This window comes from Abramis brama (assembly GCF_963993115.1).
Source record: "Abramis brama genome assembly, chromosome: 21".
Taxonomy (NCBI): Eukaryota; Metazoa; Chordata; class Actinopteri; order Cypriniformes; family Leuciscidae; genus Abramis; species Abramis brama.
The window spans coordinates 1,745,373-1,762,146 of NC_139983.1; the positions used below are offsets into that span (position 1 = coordinate 1,745,373).

General features: G+C 39.7%; 1 protein-coding gene across 3 annotated transcripts in view; it reads right to left on the reverse strand.

Annotated features, from left to right (window-relative positions):
• The window catches only part of cdin1 (CDAN1 interacting nuclease 1), a 107,708-nt gene that overhangs the window by 69,422 nt on the left and 21,512 nt on the right, over positions 1–16,774 (reverse strand). For all 3 annotated transcript variants that reach the window (XM_084096614.1, XM_084096615.1, XM_084096613.1), the window contains exons 3-6: positions 12,494–12,539; positions 10,884–10,948; positions 8,886–8,946; positions 160–232 (exon numbers count right to left, since the gene is read on the reverse strand). In XM_084096614.1, coding sequence (XP_083952740.1) covers positions 160–232; positions 8,886–8,946; positions 10,884–10,948; positions 12,494–12,539 — 245 coding nt within the window. The remainder of the gene's footprint in view (positions 1–159; positions 233–8,885; positions 8,947–10,883; positions 10,949–12,493; positions 12,540–16,774) is intronic.

Below are 16,774 nucleotides of genomic sequence, written 5' to 3' on the forward strand. Positions count from 1 at the left end.
AGTGTGCTCGATGTGTGCGCTGGGTCTCGGGCAGGAGAGGCTCAGGATAATGAGTTATTAATAACAGCACTGATGTACACAGTGTTTGAGTGTGTGTGTGTGTGTGTGTGTGTGTGTGTGTGTGTGTGTTCTCTCGTTAGGGAGTAACGCTGTACTCACGCACTGAAGGCTCACACTCCTGCAGAAAACACTCCAGGATCACACGGGCCAGGAGAGCCGGGGACAGGTCCACCTGACACACACACACACACACACACACACACACAGAGAGAGAGAACTCATGAACACAGCTCTGAGGATCATTACTGACAAGAGTCTTTACATCTCAGACTTCTGGACCATCAACAACCCCTTTATCAACATTACAGCGATGATTTCATTCATTGTGGTTAAAAAAAAAAGAATCCTTTAAGTCCCATAAAAAATAAAGTCTATTGTCTATATATCATATAATGGTAACACTTTATAATAAGGTTCATTAGTTAACATTAGATAATGTATTAACTAACATGAACTAACAATGAGCAATACATTTATTACAGTATTTATTAATCTTTCTTAATGTTAATCCAGCTGTTCATTGTTTGTTCATGTTAGTTCACAGTGCATTAACTAATGTTAACAAATACAACCTTTGATTTTAAATGTTCAAATTAATATTACCTAAGATTAATAAATGCTGTAGAAGCATGGGTGTCGGAACCATTGTATACCCACCCACTTTTTAAGACAAATGATATTGGACCCACTTACTTTTACCGTCTCTGATTCAGCGCATTTGTCTTTTCATAGTGCTGTCAGTCAAATCCAATTATTAGGGAATTCCCTAATAAATTAAACTCCGCTGAATCGCTACATTATATTTCTCAACGAGCCGCAACTGACGAAAGTAACCGCCTGTTGTACCCTTAGAGTCAAACATTGCATTGCAAACATCAACAACAGCTTTAAATTGTCATTGCTGGCAGATGACCATGGTATTAGCGGGATAATCCACGGATAGCTGTGCATTTAATGCACGACTTGGAGGCAAAGAACCGCCCGACGTGAAGTGGAGTTTAGTTTACTTCCCAGGTGAAAAAGACGTACTGTTAAATGTATTAAAAATGCATTAAAGTATATTTGTATTGTACTAAAAACATACTCAAGTACATTTTTTATATATTTAATAGTACGTCTTTTTCACCTGGGTTGTTTTAATTAAAAGGCACCAGAATAGCCTACTGGTATTTACTCCAGTAACATTTTTCTGGGGGAGGACCCACCCACTTTTTTTTTTCTTCCGACGCCCATGTGTAGAAGTATTGTTCATTCTTAGTTCATGTAAACTAAGGTAGTTAACTAATGAACCTTGTAAAGTGTTACCCATATATCATATCATATGAGAACAGAAGTAAATAATACTATTTATTTAATTTTGAAAAATGTTATCGGTTGAAAATCTAAACAAAAAAATATTATTTTTTATACTTTTTATGCAGTAAGATTCTAGATTCATTAAAAATTAATTAAAGCAATACCTAGGTTTGCAGAATTACTAATATGACTGTATGTATTACTGTATTAATACATACAGTAAAACTGCATTTCTTATTAGTAATAGTGTGAGTTATTTCTTATGCATTTATTTGTTTAATTACCCTTTTCCTGTTGTTATATTACATTAGTTTTTTTTGCTTCAATGTAATTTATGAAATCACTATTCAGCGTTTAAAAAAAAAAAAAAAAACTTTTGTATGCTAAATAGTGTGTGTGTCGCGTGTAAAACTTTTTTTTTTCCCAATTTGTACAAATTATTGTGTCAACCATTAAACCCTTTTCTTACTGTGAAAAAAAGTGATCAAACAAATATATTTGTTTTCAAATACTAAAATTTTAAGAACCACAAATGTATTCCCAGACGAGCTACGGAGAAACAGCTTAACTGATTATTTTAAAAGGTAATCTTTATGTTCAGTTTTTAAGCAAAAATTACACTTTACTTTTTACTCTATCTGGTAAAATAAAACCACTCATTTGAGGTTGTGAGTTTAATCACTTACTTTTAGCAACAAAAATAATGACTTGTTTTTAACGGTTTAAAGCCTCATTCTGTCCCCAAGTCATGGAAACTGTTACCGTAACGAGAGATGGAGATGGGAAACGGTTTCTCTCTGAACATCAAATCAAGAGTTTTATATGCATTTCAATATAACACAATGACACAAAACATTCCTAATAATGGTTATGAAATCAGTGCATAACTAGCTATGTTTCCATCCACCTGTTTTTATGTGCATTTTTGGATATCGTATGAAACAAACGCTGGATAGAAACGCCAAAATATGCATAAATTAAAAAAAAAAAAAAAAAGTATTATCCGATAATAAATTCCTCGATGCGCACCAAAAACGACATGTGACTTTGCGACGGGACGGCATAACTGGACTAACCGGCCAAAATTAATTTATTATATACAAAATGATTATGATTATATACAGTGTCTTCTCCTGCAGCAACCTCCATTTTTCTTAGTGATATTTAGTGCCAGTTTATGAGGAAGTGATGATTTTGCTCTCTTCGGCTCACTGGATGGAAACGCTGCTTTATTCACAAATGTTTTATGTGATATTTGATGCAAATGCAATATGCGCATAAGTTAAATTCACAACTTTTGATGGAAAGATAGCAACTGTTGTTAGTTTATAGCATACATGTGACGGGTCAACCTATTCTTAAAGTCCCCTGAGGTGAAAAAACAGCTTTTAATGTTGTTTATGTGTCTATGTGGTGTTTTTAATATGCTTTAAGACAAACCATGTGTAAATTCATAAGTCGACTCCATTGCTGAGTATTTTCTCCTTAAAACTGCAGTGAACCAAAGACAGTCTCAAAAACACGCTTTGAAATCGCTGGTGTTTCTGACGTCACAAACTACCTTGTAACCAATCAGATCAACGTGTGATCGTCAACCAGTGGATCTCTGAGCTGAGTGAGTGAGTGGAGGCGGGGCTCATATGCATATTCATAGAACCACGCATACTAAATGAGGCAAGGGTGTCAAGTTACATTCAAGATATTTTAAGGCATAAAAACGTTCAACTACGTCATTTTGGTGATCAAGGATGAGTTTTAAGGGATGAAATTATTGACTACAGTGAGACTTTAACATCAGTATTGAAAGAGTTAAAAGATCTTTTCGGGGCTTCACTGTTAATGTCTGTTAAACAGTCTCAATCTCAGTATTCACACGGCGAGAGATACTTTACGATACGAAAGACCTCAATCCGAATGTCACAGAAGAGCAGAGAAACTTCAGGGAAAGAAAGCCTCTAAAACTGCAGAAGCAGGATGAGGATCCGGCTGGGTTACAGCGAGGCCTGGGAGCGTGTGCAGGGAAAGAGAAGGATCCGGCTGGGTTACAGCGAGGCCTGGGAGTGTGTGCAGGGAAAGAGAAGGGCTTTGAAGGAGGAACATGCGAGAGCTGCACACCTACGGCTCGACTCACATCTTCATCACACACCTCACTGCGATCTCTTCATCACAGCTGCAGGAATCATGGAGTACGCTAATGCTCGTGTCACAAAGGGAATGAACAGATCTGCACACCTGTTTAATTGTCCATGGTGAATAGTTACACTCTTCAACACTTAGTCAATGCTGCAAACATGCATTATTTTCCTGTTATCGCTGTAAAGCTGCTCGGAAACAATCAGTAATGTATGAAGCGCTGTAGAAATAAAGCCGATCTGACTGCACTCGCACTAGTCTTGACTGACTTCACAATTATTTACAAAAAAGATGATATCTGCACTTGAAGATCTGTAAAAGCTGGAGCTTTAACAACAAAACAAAACAAAAAAATTGAAAGATTTTACATTAATGTGCAACTCGGCAGATAAATGCTATAACAAATAAATTGTTCAATGTTAGTTAATTTTAGTTCATGCATTCAATTACATTAACTTATTGTTAAGTGTCACTAAATACTCCAATAATCCTTGTTTTATTTACCAAATTTAATTTTCAATAATTAATTTTTAAAGGATTAGTTCACTCTTTTTCTTCTTTCTTTCTTCAGTGGAAAAGAAATGAAGGTTTTTGAGGAAAACACTCCAGGATGTTTCTCCATATAGTGACTTCAATGGGGTCCAACGGGTCGAAGGTCCAGATGTGAGTTTCAGTGCAGCTTCAAAGTCTCGACACGATCCAGCCGAGGAATAAGAGTCTTATCCAGACAAACCAGCGGACATGTTAGAACATTTATATACTTTTAATAACAAATGCTGGTCTTGCACTAGCTGTGATGCGACACACATTACGTAATCAGGTTGAAAGGTCACGCGTGACGAAGGCGGAAGAACAGACCCAGTGTTTACTAAGAGAACGTGCAAAGACTAAGACAAACGCCATTTATAACAAATAAATAAATAAAAGGTAAAACAATGATGTCGGACGATTTTGAAGTTGGAGGAGAAAATAAGAGTTTTTCACCCTATCCTACATTTCCGACCCGGAACACGCGTGACCTTTCAACCTGATTACGTAATGTGTGTCGCATCACAGCTAGTGCAAGACCAGCATTTGTGGTTAAAAAGTATATAAAGGTTTATACAGAAATCACATTTAGTCTGTCTGACTCTGAACACGACACACTGATGGACTCGCATCTGTTCTGAGGAGGAGACAGCTTTCATCATCAGCTTCAGTCTCTGAAACACATCATCAGCCTCACGTGTCATCCGGACATGAGGACACACACACACATACACACACACACACACACACACACACACGAGATGACACTGAATAATGACGTCTGCGTGAGGTTTCCCTGCTTCATTCAGGTGCTCGTCCTCGTCGTTCTCAAATTAATCATGAGTGGATCTCTCATCTGAGACGCGCGAGTAACGTTAGCGAAGCTCCGATCACATTCATCATTCTCTAATCAGGCTGAGACACACACTGGGATCAGTCTGCGGGACTCGAGCGTGTGTGTGTATGTGTGTGTCAGGTCATGGACGGGCGATGCACTCGCATGCACAGTAATATTTCTCATCAGTTGTTATAGTGTAGCTCATCTGGCGATATACACTGACCCATAAAGCACTACGACTGCAGCAATTAGCAGCGAGCGCAGAGTAAACGTGAAGGAGTGCATGAACTGAGTCATGTGACGCATATGAGGAAGACCCTTCCTTCAACAGCAGACTCACAATCACTCTGAACTCAGGCAAGGATCAGGCTGTGTCAGAAATGATGACGCTCATGTAAACTTCTGTGTGTTGAGTGTGTCTGACGTTCACAGCGACGCCGGACACTGACACCAAACTTGTCACAAGGATGCGATTACATTTGATTCAATTCTGATTTGATTTGATTTGGATTCACTTGGATAAATATCAGGTACAGTACTGTCAACTTTTCTCTGACTCTGAACTAATGCTATATACATGAACCCTGTTTTACTGCAATATTACATTATAAAATTAACAACTGATTTGCATACTAACACTTTTTTTTTAGAATAGTAACTTTTTAATTACTTAATGATGTTACTCCAGTTATTTAAAAGGTGGCTGTCATAAACACTTGTTTTCATGACTGATTCATTCCAACATTCATTAAATACTGAAGAACAGGTTGAGTAAAAATATAATGATTATGTCATATACTGCATAAATGATAACACTTTATTTTGATGGTCCCTTTAGATATTCTGTTGACTATAAGTAACTTTGCAACTACATGTCTACTAACTGTCATTAGAGTATCAGTAGAGTATCAGTAGAGTAGAATATCAGTAGAATATTAGTAGAGTATCAGTAGAGTAGAATATCAGTAGAGTATCAGTAGAGTATCAGTAGAGTAGAGTATCAGTAGAGTAGAATATCAGTAGAGTATCAGTAGAGTAGAATATTAGTAGAGTATCAGTAGAGTATCAGTAGAGTAGAGTATCAGTAGAGTATCAGTAGAGTAGAATATCAGTAGAGTATCAGTAGAGTAGAATATTAGTAGAATATCAGTAGAGTATCAGTAGAGTAGAGTATCAGTAGAGTATCAGTAGAGTAGAATATCAGTAGAGTATCAGTAGAGTATCAGTAGAGTAGAGTATCAGTAGAGTAGAATATCAGTAGAGTATCAGTAGAGTAGAATATTAGTAGAGTATCAGTAGAGTATCAGTAGAGTAGAATATCAGTAGAGTATCAGTAGAGTAGAATATTAGTAGAGTATCAGTAGAGTATCAGTAGAGTAGAGTATCAGTAGAGTATCAGTAGAGTAGAATATCAGTAGAGTATCAGTAGAGTATCAGTAGAGTAGAGTATCAGTAGAGTAGAATATCAGTAGAGTATCAGTAGAGTAGAATATCAGTAGAGTATCAGTAGAGTAGAATATCAGTAGAGTATCAGTAGAGTATCAGTAGATTATCAGTAGAGTAGAATATCAGTAGAGTAGAATATCAGTAGAGTATTAGTAGAGTATCAGTAGAGTAGAGTATCAGTAGAGTATTAGTAGAGTAGAGTATCAGTAGAGTATTAGTAGAGTATCAGTAGAGTAGAGTATCAGTAGACTAGAATATCAGTAGAGTATCAGTAGAGTATCAGTAGAGTAGAGTATCAGTAGAGTATTAGTAGAGTAGAGTATCAGTAGAGTATTAGTAGAGTATCAGTAGAGTAGAGTATCAGTAGACTAGAATATCAGTAGAGTATTAGTAGAGTATCAGTAGAGTATTAGTAGAGTAGAGTATTAGTAGAGTGTCAGTAGAGTAGAGTATTAGTAGAGTAGAGTATCAGTAGAGTATCAGTAGAGTATCAGTAGAGTAAAGGGTTAGTAGAGTATCAGTAGAGTATTAGTAGAGTAGAGTATTAGTATAGTAGAGTATCAGTAGAGTAGAGTATTAGTAGAGTATTAGTAGAGTATTAGTAGAGTATCAGTAGAGTAGAGTATTAGTAGAGTATCAGTAGAGTAGAGTATTAGTAGAGTATTAGTAGAGTTTCAGTAGAGTATTAGTAGAGTATCAGTAGAGTAGAGTATTAGTAGACTCTCTGCTTAATATCTGCTAACTCTTTATTGTGATGCTCCTCAAACAGACATTCTACTGACTATAAGTATATTTGCAACTACATGTCAACTTATTCTAACCCTAACCCTACCAGTCTACTGATACTCTACTGATACTCTACTCTACTAATACTCTACTAATATGCCACTGATACTCTACTGATACTCTACTGATACTCTAATGAGAACTAGAACTATATAGAACTATAGCTTCTATAGTCAGTAGAATGTCTGTTTGAGGAGCATCACAACAAAGTTAGCAGATATTAAGCAGAGTCTACTAATACTCTACTGATACTCTAATGAGAGCTAGTAGACATGTAGGTGTAACGTTACTTGTAGTCAACAGAATGTGTTAAAGGGACCATCAAAATAAAGTAAAACCGCATAAATGTGTCAAAATGCTCCTCCTCTCTAGAGTTATTTTTCTAGGTAATGCAGAAAAATGTTTATGGTCATTGAAAGGCTTTTCTGAGGTAAAAGTGGCATTATTGTTTTATTGACATCTTACCGCGGTTGACGTCAAAAAACTAAACTTTTATTCAATGGATTATATACAGTATAGCCTTGAAAGCGCTGTTATAATCACTGACGCCGTCTCCACTGCACAGTGAATCTCTTATTTCCAGTGTCTACAGTTTGTGAGAGGATTCGTGAGCGAGCAGAACTGAACCAAAACTCCTGCGGTTTGATTGGTGAGCGGATTCTGACTAAATTAAACGCCCCTGATTGGCCAGTGTGTTCAAGAGATCAACAGATACGTCTGTTGACTTATGAATTTACACATGGTTTGTCTTAAAGCAAACACCACATAGACACATAAACAACATTAAAAGCTGGATTTACACCACAGGGGGACTTTAAAATGATCAATTAAATTGTTAAGCATTCAAGATCACCACCATTTTTGATAATACATTTCTATTACATTATAATACACAGAATTAAGGAATATTTTAGAATATTCTGGGGATCCTGAATTTTAGTAAAAACGAAACAGATTTCATAAGCTCATGCAGTAATGAATGGAAGCCGTATCATAATTTCCCATGAGATGTGTGTGAATCACATGGTGAAACACAGTGAGGTGATGATGAGGGCGTGAGAGGATCAACATCGTTCACTGGTCAGTCTTAACAGTGACATCATTCACATCGTCTCTCACTGGCCCTGAGATCACGTCACGACCGATGGCCGACGCTTGAAGGGTTCGTTCACCCAAACACGAAAACTCTGACAGTAATTACTCTCCCCCAACCCCGTCAGACTTTCGTTCATCTTCAGAACACAAATGAAGATATTTCTAATGAGATCTGAGAGCTGGCTCACTCCTCCATAGGCTTCTCTGTAATGGATATCTGCCGGCTCAGAAAAGTTAGTAAAGACATTGTTACAATAGTCCAAGTGACTACAGCGGCTCAACCTTAAGTTTATCAAGCGACGAGAATACTTTTTTGAGAGAATAGCTCTCAGATTTCATCAGAAATATCTTCATTAGTGTTCTGAAGATGAATGAAAGTCTTGCGGGGCTGGAACAACATGAGGGTAATTACTGACAGAGTTTTTGGGTGAACGAACCCTTTAACGAAGGTTTGAAATCAGAGATGTAAACAGCTCACCTATAGAGATATTACCCACTGACCTCCCTGTCAATAGCAGACCACAGACGCATTTATGAACGTCACTTATGATAATCACACTCAACTATTTTTCCATGAAGGATAATTGCACGAAATCATTGGTTAATAGGCAGAACCATTAGTCCAATTTGTATAAGTACTAACAGACTGGGGAAACTCCAAATGAATCTTTTGGGTTAATGATGTTTGTGCACAAGTCATTACCTGGTTGGCGAGCTCCAGCAGAACCGGGTCTGTGGGACGAGTCCGGGCCTCGCTGCGGTATCTTCATTACCACACACAACAACAATGGGGAAGAAAGTCAACAAATGAGAGGAGAAGACAACAAGAGCAGACCAGCCAGAACATGCCGGAGTCCCTGATGGGCTCAGACTCAACCCAACCGTTCATTAGCCTGAAACCACAGAGCCCTCACACACACATCACACACCAGCGCTCTTAACCACAGCTAACCAGAAACACAACACAGGGCTCCTGTAGAGGTCTGGCAAACGGAGATCAGTGTGTCTGATGTCTGGGAGAACAACAATCAGGGGTGTTTCCCGCACACACCCTAACTCCTGCTTCACTACTGTAGGGCGACACATATAGCGAGTCTCGACTGTTTCCCGAAGCCGTATAGATGCAAATTGGTCGTTCAACCACGTTGTTAAAGATGTCACGCATGTGTTGGAGTAATAACTACTGTTAATGAATCTGTTTGAGATCGAATTAATGCGAGATGTTTTGCTATAGATTACAGACATGCATCTGTGGTTTTGCTTTATTTCCGGACTCAATCATAGACTCGTTCACACACACTAGAGCTCGTTCACACACACTAGAGCTCGTTCACACATGCGCACTCTTCAATAACTACACTTTAAATCTCTTGACAAACTAAAAGACGTAAATGACATTTATATGTATTCTAGATAACAGATATAGATTGCACTGAATGTTAGATTGATTATATTCCTCATGATCAGGATTTATTGAGTCCACATGTCATGAAAATGAGAAACTCTTCTTCTAACCGCAGGAGATCTGTCGTTACACACACACAACTCTGAGATGCTGTTGTTCGTTAGAACTATAGTTTCGGGAAACACGACTCGCTGAACTGATGATAACGACTGAACTTGCGATCATAGAAACTAACGATGCTTTCAGGAAACACAGCCCTGATTAGCTGCAGGATCCCGTGACCTTTAACCTGCGGATCTAAATGCTTCTGCTTCAGTTACTCTTGATTCTGCAGACAAACACACACTGGCAACACTAACATCAACTAGCATTGAGCAAAACATGTGTTGCAGGACTTGCTCTTCTTTGCTAATGTTTTGATTTTAAACGTTGAAATTAACATTAGATTAGTAAATGTGGGAACACTTTACAATAAGGTTCATTAGTTAACATGAACTAAGAATGAACAATACTTCTTCAGCATTTAATAATCTTAGTTAATATTAATTTCAACATTTACTAATACGTTATTAAAATCAAAGGTTGTATTTGTGAACATTAGTTAATGCACTGCGAACTAACATGAACAAACAAGAAACAGCTTTTGATTAACTAACATTAACAAAGATTAATAAATACTGTAATAAATGTATTGCTCATTGTTAGTTCATGTTAGTTAATACATTATCTAATGTTAACTAATGAATCTTATTGTAAAGTGTTATTTATTTACTTATAAATCTAAATGTATGAGTAGATAATGAAGGACAATCATCATCATCATCACATGATCTTCCTCCACTGGTGTTTAAAGCTTCCCATGATGCACCTGATGACAGCAGAGCTGCAATCTACACAAAGAAGAGGAGTGTTTCACTCACAGACGTCCATGTGTGTTGCTTCAGTGTTTTCATCATCACTGCACTGTTACAGTATTGAGAAATACTCATAATAAACAAGAATAATGCAAATGATTTTTTATGCTCTGGTTTTAATGTATTAAATCAAAGAAGCTATCGAGCACTGAGAGCAAAACACATCATTTCTCGCATCCATCAGCTGGTTTACTGAATCATTCTCAGCATTAGTGTTGTCTTATGTGTGTATGTATTGTGGATAAGCTGTGTGTGAATGTTACACCACCAATGAAAAATCTTTATTTTTCCATTTTTAAGATGTCATGTCAGTTTAAAACAGCTGAACTTCCCATAATGCTTTATAATAACACATCAGTGATGCATGTGTGCTGTTTCGTACCTCTGATAGTATCCTTTAACCGCGTCAGGAGCGTGATGTCTCACAAAGCTGCGCTTCATCCGCTTCTGAAACACACATGCACAATATCCCCAGTCATTGTGTCGGGATGTACGGTGGGATATAGAGTGTGTTTGTGTGTGTGAAAACGTTCTGTTGTGATGTTTAACTAGCATGTTGGGTCTCTCAGTGGACAGGACTACTGGATGATATTCACACGTGAGAGCCACAAAGAAATCTAGAATGAGCGGGAACAGAACCAAGATGTTTTTTAATCCGTCTATAACTCAAGACGCTGATCTACAATCAAACGTTTCACATTCAGCACTACTGTAAGTCTGAACGGTCTGATCTATAATCTTAGTTGGACTGTTTCGAGTCTTTAGTTTTGAACTCAAGCGTTTAATAATGTGAATTATTTTTACACTGAATCATTCATTGGAAATGAATCATCTGGTATTTTGAGTCCATCAAGTTACAAAAACAGGCATTAACATGTTTATTCGAATAAAAATAAATTTTGCTTACAGTAAGTTTGGATTTTTTTAAAGAAATCAATACTTTTATTCATCAAGGACGCATTAAATTCATCAAAAGTGACAGTAAAGACAATTATAATGTTTCCACAAAAACATCAGATGTTTTCAACATCTATAATAATCATAAATGTTTCTTGATCATCAAATCCTCATATTAGAATGATTTCTAAAGGATCATGTGACACTGAAGACTGGAGTAATGATGCTGAAATTCAGCTTTGATCACAGGAATAAATTACACTTAACTATATATTCACATAGAAAACAGATGTTTGATAATATTTCACTGTTTTACTGTATTTTTGATCAAATAAACGCAGCCTTGATGAGCAGAAGAGACTCTTTCAGAAACATTACAAATCGTAACTATACTGCATTACAGTAACACACACTGAGCCCTGCGTCTGGCACCAGATGTGTGTGTTATTACACCGACTCGTGTGTGTGTGTGTGTGTGTGTGTGTGTGTGTGTGTGTGTGTGTGTATAAGTGTTCACTACCCTGAGCTTTCAGCCTCATTCATTTCCTGTTCTTCTACTCTACAACCACTCTCGCTGTCTGGCGTAACGCGATTCAGCGGCGTCTTAACCCGAGGACGCTTAAAAACAACTTATTTAAAAACTACAGGAGCGATTCTGCTGAGACACGGAGAATGAGTGACAGCTGTCAGACGGATGATGAATGACTCTATTCTGAGCCGCTGCAACAGTGGCCATCGATCATCCTCGCTGTCAGAGGAGGAAAGCGCTCGCGACAGCGCCAGTCAGCAAACATTTAGCACACGCGCCCGCGCCACACGGGGAAATTATTATTGTCAGAATAATAATGGTTTAGCATAATTTATTACAGGTCCGGCAAATAAGCAGCGGCTCGATGTTATTAGACAGATGGAGAGGCCGGGTTGGCAGAGGTCCACTGTGTGTGTGTGTGTGTGTGTGTGTGTGTGTGAGTGTGGGTCGGGGGGGAATCCTCCAAACCAATCAGAGAGTTGGCAGTTCAATTACACAGAAATAAGGGGACATTCATCATTCAATTAGGCAGCTGTCAGGCCACACAAAGGAGGAAAACTTCTAACCTGGTACTCCTGGGAGAAGATGCTCAGAAGAGTGGACGGGGGAAGACTGGAACAAATAAAAGAAGGACAAAGTTAATTACCAGAGTGCATTGCACACAGACAGAGCGAGCGAGCGAGAGAGGAGTGCTTTAGAGCCTGTAATCTCCAGGAACACGGGGACGAGTGTGGCCGAGCGGATCCGGATGAGCGGGTCGGTGCGAGATGAGAGGGATATAAGTGTCCTCGCGTATGATTGGCTGTTGTGTCAGGTGAACACAACACACCTTTAGACCTCGTGCATTCACTCCATCACGGGAACAAAAGCACGCGCCGGATGAAAGGAAGAGAGCTTGTACTCCGGGAGATCGGCTGCAGCTCTGGAATATAAAGGCACTGAGACTAAAGGGTTCCTGATGCTTTCACACACGACTCTCCTCCTTAATTCCTCAGCAGTTTATATCTTTTCTTCTTTCTCTACCTGTTTTTGTGACCCTGCCCCCCCAATGAGCATTTCTTGTCCAATAGTCGCACCTTAATTTTGCAATTTCTATTACAGTAGGAGTGTAACGATCCCCTCATGTCTCGATTCGACACACATCACGATCCTGAACTCTCGAGACCATATTACTGTGATACTCCAACACACATGATAAAAGGTTTACAGAAAATGATGAAATTCTAAATGTGATCCTACATTGTGTGTGTAAATGAACAGGCTTGGACTTGGTGCTGAAACCCAATGAACAGGACAATAGAGACACCAGAATAACAATATTCATGATTCTGAAGATGAAAATACTGAATTATTGTAGATGAATATGCTTGATCTCTGTCACTGACTAGATATATTTAAAATAATGTAGGACACTTTTACTGGGAACATCAGACATCTGGCATTATCAGGACACACTAATATTCCCCCATTGCATTATTATACATTATATTCAACATTATATACAGCAGTTTAATCCAGTTCTGACACTAAAACTCTGAAAACTAGAATTTTTTCGCACAGAAATTTTCATTTTGAGTGAATTATACACAATACATATTGTCACTATCCATGCATTTTTGTATTGCGATATATTGTTACATCCCTAGTATTACACCCTTCTCATGGATTGCATTTATGAATTTTAGACATTACAGTGAGAGTTCTAAATCTTTTTTTGGCCTGTAAAAGAAAACCTGCTTAATAATTACGCACATCTGAATATAAAGCGTTTTTCATTTCCAGCCCATGTTAACAATTACATATCACTTATAAATGCCTATACAAAATGAATAGTAGTTATTAAGATTGATGTGGTTTGGAATTGGTAAAATGTGCTTGGAAAAAAACAGGATATCGACTTGCCTAATAATCATGCACACGCTGTATATAGTCTTGCCTCTCTCCCCAATCACATCAAATCAAGAGGCAAAAGCCACAAATTAGTTTAATGAAATATATCTGAGGCGGTTATAATTATTTAATGCAGATCAGAAGCCTTAGCGAGAGCAGTTTGTGGAACCACACCATCCTGGAGGAAAACCTGAATCGCTCATGGATTTAGAAAAGCTTATAAAACTAAAGGCAAAGTTCAAACTGTGAGATATTCCCAACGACTCGAACACAGTCATAAGATCATAAGATCAAACGGTCTTTATAAACTGACATTTGATGCCATACTCTTTTTTTCCGCATGTTGGTTTCACCGTATGGCTTTGATTTGGCAGGACGTTTCTCAAATATTGAGCAAATCTGTTTTTTAAAAAGTCTAAGAAATATTTGAAAATTCCAGATGCATTTAAATCATTGTATTTATGAATATGCATTTCTCAAAACTATAACCCATGTTGACCCATTTCTAATCTTACATAACTTTTCTTTATTCACATTGGTCCCACTTTATATTAAGTAGCTATAAGTACTATGTAGTTACATTGAAATTAATAATTTGATACAATGGAGTTATAGTGTACGTTTTTACATTGTACTTATATTTTGAAAATACCTTCATGTAATTACAGCTGTAATGAGTTTAATTGATGCTGACCTTCCCTTACACCTCACCTGTCCCTAAGCTCACCCGTGTCACACCTCAACAGCAGCACAAGTGTTTTACAATACAACACAACATCAACACAATAACTACATTGTACTTATTTTTCGATGTAAATACTTAAAACCACTTAATATAAAGTGGGACCTTTACATTTTTTCGAAATCATAAAAGCTTGTGTTTATTTGCATGCTTAAGCGTGAATGATAAGAAGGCTATGTTCATGCACTGGTTCAGTCTCATGGGCAGCTGGCGTGGGGCAGTGGGGGATGATGGGATATCGGGAGCATTCCCACTGATGGGCTTTGAAAAAGGAAACTCTCATGGCAGGAGATCGGCAGATCCAAAGGGCCTCAGCGCTCAACGTCAAACACCTGGCTGGAAAACTCCTCACGTGCCAATACTACACGAGAGCTCTTCTTCTCGGCCCTGATTGGACAGAGCGAGCCAATACTACACGAGAGCTCTTCTTCTCGGCCCTGATTGGACAGAACGAGCCAATACTACACGAGAGCTCTTCTTCTCGGCCCTGATTGGACAGAACGAGCCAATACTACACGAGAGCTCTTCTTCTCGGCCCTGATTGGACAGAGCGAGCCAATACTACACGAGAGCTCTTCTTCTCGGCCCTGATTGGACAGAGCGAGCCAATACTACACGAGAGCTCTTCTTCTCGGCCCTGATTGGACAGAACGAGCCAATACTACACGAGAGCTCTTCTTCTCGGCCCTGATTGGACAGAACGAGCCAATACTACACGAGAGCTCTTCTTCTCGGCCCTGATTGGACAGAGCGAGCCAATACTACACGAGAGCTCTTCTTCTCGGCCCTGATTGGACAGAGCGAGCCAATACTACACGAGAGCTCTTCTTCTCGGCCCTGATTGGACAGAACGAGCCAATACTACACGAGAGCTCTTCTTCTCGGCCCTGATTGGACAGAGCGAGCCAATACTACACGAGAGCTCGTCTTCGCGGCCCTGATTGGACAGAGCGAGAGCTCTTTTTCTCGGCCCTGATTGGACAGAACGAGCCAATACTACACGAGAGCTCTTCTTCTCGGCCCTGATTGGACAGAGCGAGAGCTCTTCTTCTCGGCCCTGATTGGACAGAGCGAGCCAATACTACACGAGAGCTCTTCTTCTCGGCCCTGATTGGACAGGGCGAGAGCTCTTCTTCTCGGCCCTGATTGGACAGAGCGAGCCAATACTACACGAGAGCTCTTCTTCTCGGCCCTGATTGGACAGAACGAGCCAATACTACACGAGAGCTCTTCTTCTCGGCCCTGATTGGACAGAACGAGCCAATACTACACGAGAGCTCTTCTTCTCGGCCCTGATTGGACAGAGCGAGCCAATACTACACGAGAGCTCTTCTTCTCGGCCCTGATTGGACAGAACGAGCCAATACTACACGAGAGCTCTTCTTCTCGGCCCTGATTGGACAGAGCGAGCCAATACTACACGAGAGCTCGTCTTCGCGGCCCTGATTGGACAGAGCGAGAGCTCTTCTTCTCGGCCCTGATTGGACAGAACGAGCCAATACTACACGAGAGCTCTTCTTCTCGGCCCTGATTGGACAGAGCAAGAGCTCTTCTTCTCGGCCCTGATTGGACAGAGCGAGCCAATACTACACGAGAGCTCTTCTTCTCGGCCCTGATTGGACAGGGCGAGAGCTCTTCTTCTCGGCCCTGATTGGACAGAGCGAGCCAATACTACACGAGAGCTCTTCTTCTCGGCCCTGATTGGACAGAACGAGCCAATACTACACGAGAGCTCTTCTTCTCGGCCCTGATTGGACAGAGCGAGCCAATACTACACGAGAGCACTTCTTCTCGGCCCTGATTGGACAGAGCGAGAGCTCTTCTTCTCGGCCCTGATTGGACAGAGCGAGCCAATACTACACGAGAGCTCTTCTTCTCGGCCCTGATTGGACAGAGCGAGCCAATACTACACGAGAGCTCGTCTTCTCGGCCCTGATTGGACAGAACGAGACAATACTACACGAGAGCTCTTCTTCTCGGCCCTGATTGGACAGAGCGAGCCAATACTACACGAGAGCTCTTCTTCTCGGCCCTGATTGGACAGAGCGAGCCAATACTACACGAGAGCTCTTCTTCTCGGCCCTGATTGGACAGAGCGAGAGCTCTTCTTCTCGGCCCCGATTGGACAGAACGAGCCAATACTACACGAGAGCTCTTCTTCTCGGCCCTGATTGGACAGAGCGAGAGCTCTTCTTCTCGGCCCTGATTGGACACA